This window comes from Lagenorhynchus albirostris, chromosome 2, assembly GCF_949774975.1.
Source record: "Lagenorhynchus albirostris chromosome 2, mLagAlb1.1, whole genome shotgun sequence".
Lineage (NCBI taxonomy): Eukaryota > Metazoa > Chordata > Mammalia > Artiodactyla > Delphinidae > Lagenorhynchus > Lagenorhynchus albirostris.
The window spans coordinates 158622100-158626509 of record NC_083096.1 but is presented as its reverse complement, the minus strand read 5'-3'; the positions used below and the strand labels follow the sequence as shown (position 1 = coordinate 158626509).

Genomic DNA, 4410 nt, shown 5'->3' with positions numbered 1-4410 from the left:
GAGGCTGAGGGCAGTGGAAGCCCCGAGATGGGGCCCTAAGCCACCTGGGGCTGCACAGTCAGGGAAGCCTTCTTGGAGGAGTAGGCCAGGTGAGGAGAAAGGTGAAGGAAGGGCATCCAGGTGGGGACTATTGATGGGCAAAAGCATTTGGGCTGGAGAGAGAATTTGGGACTCATGGCATTTCCAAAGGTAACTGAAGCTGTGAGAACAGAAGGCCACTGAGCAGCAACTAGACAGGGAGGAGCGTCTGGAGCGGCCCATAGAGTCCCAAGAAGTGGCAGTGGGATTTTCTGGAAAGGATAAGAAGCCAGGTCAGGCCTCGGCTTCTTCCACACAAGGCCAGGGATGGGAAGACAAGCGGGGACTCAGAGTGGACCTGTGGTTGTCCCCAAGAGGATGCCAGGATTTGGGGCCCAGCCCCTGGGAGGAGGGAACCCCTAAATTTCCTTGGCCTCATCAGAGGCAGTCTGGGGAGGCTGGGGCCCAGCCAGTGACAGTGCCTGGCGCAGCTCCTCCTCCTGGCCGGCGGCACACCCAGGCTGCCTGCCGAAATGTGCAGGCTCTGTCCTAGGAACGGGCTTCCCCAGACACTCTCCCTGGTTCTGACATGAGTTCCCGCTGCCTGCTGAGTTCAACGGCTAGCAGCCAGGAGCCGGTACCCAGAGAGCCCTGAGGAGTAGCCACTCAGGTAAGGCCATCTGTGTCCAGATGTGCTCTGCCCCTCAGCACACCTGGAAGGGGGAGACTTCTCTGGTGGAGTGTCGGGGGAGTGGCCTGAACACAAGGCCGCCCTGCGTCCTGATGGTGGAGGAATGTAGATGGGCCCCCCCCCGCCCCCGCTCTGCTCTGAGTTTTTCCCCTTTCTCCCCAGCTGAGCAGAGATGGGAGCCAGGGACTGAGTGGGAGAGGGGCTCCCAGAGGGGCCAGGAGCTAAGCAGATGGGGCAGCTCTGCCTGGGCCTGCAAAACCCCGCCAACCCCGGGTTGGGCTGGGCGGAGCGCCCCTGGGCTAGAGCCTCCTTGGGTGTTCCCTGAGAAGCTGCCAGGAGTTCCACCCACCTTAAGCAGGACTGAGCAAAGACAAGCGGATGATTCAGAGCCGGGGGCCCACATTCTTATGTAGACAGGACAGTGGAGAGACAGGGCAGGGAGCAGAGTCACCCCCAGCCTCCCCTACTGGGGATTCACCTGGTGGAGGAGGGAGTGGACACAGTAGGCAGCTTCCCGAAACCCAAGGAAAGGGGCCCAGGCCCAGAGTGTGGGCTCCGAAGCCAGCCTGCCTGGGTTCAAATCCCAGTTCTGCCGCTTACCAGCTGTGTAACTATGAGCAAACCTCTCTGTGCTCCACTTTCCTCATCTGTAAATTGGGAATAAAACATATACCCTTTTATACAGTTGCTGTATTGATTCATGCAAAGTGCTCAGAACAGTGCTGGCGCTGCATAAACACCCGATAAATGCTGGCTTTTATCACTACCCTGCCCATCTGCAGTGGATCACGTAGTTGGTGGAGGGGGCGGCGGGGGCAGGACAGCACAGTCACCTTTGGCCTAGACCAGCACTAACCCCTTAGAGCAACAGGCTGTGCAGACAGGCTCCCTGAGGTCCCAGGGAGCCCAGTAGGGTAAGACCACCGTGCACAGGTCTCAGTGGACCGCCCCCAGGAGCCAGACAGAGGAATTCCAAGAGAGGCCGTGGGCGCCCCTCACTCTGAACCATAGTCACATTCCCTAATTGGAGGTAAATCTGATTCCTGTGTGTTCATCACACCAAACTCGCCAGCAGAACTGACCAGAGCAGCATTTCCCATTTCGGTGTCTTGACAAGGCTGTTCTACAAGATGACAAAAAAGGGTTCTACAGTCAAAGGAGTTGGTGCAATGCTGCATATTCTGTCCTCCTTTGGGAGATTCATAATGTGAATTTATTAGCATGGTCAAGTAAAGGGACCTATTTAACTGTGCGCTGAACATAGTGCTTGACTACTTTTCTTGAACACGGAAGAGAATCCTTTTCTCTTGCTGCTTCTGTTGCCAGCCTATTGAGCAGGGTTCCATGGAACACCAGTTTGGGAAGCACAGGAATACCAGGCTACTCTACGAAGCCTATTGTATCAATATCAAGAGAATCATCGCTTTTGTTTCAGCTGCATTGCCATTGGCTTTGCTTCAAGTGAGCCGCACGTGAGCAGGACACTGCCTGGATATTTATGGTGTTACACCAGACGGGAGTTTGGGGACAAGGTTCCAGCCTCCTCTCTATCCCCATCCCCCAAACCAAGTAAAAGGCAAAGAGCGGGTTCCCCTTGGGAGGAAGCTGTCTAAGGGGAGACAGCCCAGCTCAGAAAGGAAAGGAGAAGTCATCCCCAGGTCTGACTCGCTGAGGAGGAGGGCCATGGTTGGGAGAGAGAGGGAAGTCAGCATGTCCCACCTCCTTAAGACCTGGGAGGACGAGTGGCTCCCCGGACCTGCCTTCACCCACTGCTATGGGGAAGAGTTGGGTTCTGGGCTGAATGACCTGTGCTCAAGGCCCAGCTCTGCACCTAATCGTGTGTGAGCCTGCACAACCCCTCTGAACCTCAGTTTCCCTCAGCTGTAAAGGGGACGATAATAGAACCTAGCTCCGCCGTGGCTGGGAGGATCCAATCCAGTGACACTGTCTTATAAGGTGCTGAGCGTGAGCGTTCTATAAACTTGGGAAATGACAGTCATCCTCTCCCTGCAGTAGCGGCCGACGCCCGGGGCCACCATGAACTGGGGGATCTTCGAGGGGCTCCTGAGCGGGGTCAACAAGTACTCCACAGCCTTCGGGCGCATCTGGCTGTCCCTGGTCTTCATCTTCCGCGTGCTGGTGTACCTGGTGACGGCCGAGCGCGTGTGGAGTGATGACCACAAAGACTTCGACTGTGACACTCGCCAGCCGGGCTGCTCCAACGTCTGCTTCGACGAGTTCTTCCCCGTGTCCCACGTGCGCCTCTGGGCCCTGCAGCTCATCCTGGTCACGTGCCCCTCGCTGCTCGTGGTCATGCACGTGGCCTACCGCGAGGCCCAGGAGAAGAAGCACCAAGAGGCAGCAGGGAAGAACGGCGGGCGCCTCTACCCGGACCCCGGCAAGAAGCGGGGCGGGCTCTGGTGGACGTACGTCTGCAGCCTGGTGTTCAAGGCCGGCGTGGATGCCGCCTTCCTCTACGTGTTCCACTCGTTCTACCCCAAATACACCCTCCCTCGCGTGGTCAGGTGCCACGTGGCTCCGTGTCCCAGTACGGTGGACTGCTTCATCTCCAAGCCCACGGAGAAGAACATCTTCACTCTCTTCATGGTGATCATGGCCGTCGTTTGCATCGTGCTCAACCTGGTGGAGCTGGCCTACTTGGTGAACAAGAGGTACCGGGAGTGCCTGCTGGTGAGGAAAGCCCGGGCCACGGGCCTGGGCCACCGCCGGAACTGGGCCACCGCTTCCTCCAAACAGGACGACCTCCGCTTGGGCGACCTCACCTTTCTGGGCTCAGACGCTCCCCCTCCTCTCTCACCAGACCACCCTCGAGACCACGTGAATAAAACCATCCTGTGAGGGGCTGCCTGGTCAGGCCTGGGTTGGAAGGACCCGGCAGCCAAGGTGCAGCCTTGGGGGTGGGAGCGCTGTGCGGGGAGTGGGGACAGGCAAGAGGGAGGGTCCGACGACCTGGGTTCAGATCCCTTTTCCCCAGCTCCTGCCACCTACCCCAGCCGTGTGGCCTTGGGCAAGTTACCCCTCGGAGCTGAACCTCGGCTTCCTTTTGTGTACAACGGAGATGATGAGGCACCCCCCAACAGGGCTGCCGCTGTGAGGAGGGGCTTAATACGAGAACGGATGTGCACATGCCTTCAGTGTGTGGTGCCCACGGTCAGGGCTTAATAAAAGTCAATTCATTCACTGATTCAAGGTGACCTTTGATCCTTCGACCTTTGCGAGCCTTATCAGGTCATGGGGTCAACGTCTCTGCCCCTGCAAAGGGCTGCACTTGATCTAGCCAGGTAAGAGCGCCCCCAGCACTCCTGTGGGTGTCATGCCCCTTGCTCGTGCTCAAGTCTAGCCTTTATCCCCAGTTGCAGTTTTAGGCCCATGGGTTGTCTGCAAAGAGAATGGAGCTTAATTACACGGGGAACCGCGTGTCTCGGTGGAAAGTTAATGGACTTTTGAGTCATAGCACTTGCATTTGAACACAAGTGCCAGTGGAACTCTGAGAAAGTGACTACAGCTCCTCTCCAAAGTGGGTTAACAATACTGAGCCGGTGGGGTCGTGAGTCTGGATGAGCTCACGACTGCGGATGGGGTTAGCCGGCTGTAAAAAGGCCACATAAGCATTAGTCACTGGTGTTAGGAAGTGCTCTATAAATGCTTGTGGGAAATGAGGCAAAGGAGCCCCTCCCTGG

The 4410-nt window shown here is 57.4% G+C and overlaps 1 protein-coding gene across 1 annotated transcript; it reads left to right on the top strand.

Moving 5' to 3' along the window:
- The first annotated feature begins 543 nt into the window (after nucleotides 1–543).
- On the top strand, nucleotides 544–3892 carry GJB5 (gap junction protein beta 5). Its single transcript, XM_060142706.1, has 2 exons — nucleotides 544–688; nucleotides 2723–3892. The coding sequence occupies exon 2, from the start codon at nucleotides 2747–2749 to the stop codon at nucleotides 3566–3568; it is 822 nt and encodes a 273-aa protein (XP_059998689.1). The 5' UTR covers nucleotides 544–688; nucleotides 2723–2746; the 3' UTR covers nucleotides 3569–3892.
- The last annotated feature ends 518 nt before the right edge of the window (nucleotides 3893–4410 follow it).

Bases quoted from the DNA above. Each gene is read 5' to 3' on its own strand.
- GJB5 (XM_060142706.1), top strand. From the start codon at position 2,747: ATGAACTGGGGGATCTTCGAGGGGCTCCTGAGCGGGGTCAACAAGTAC.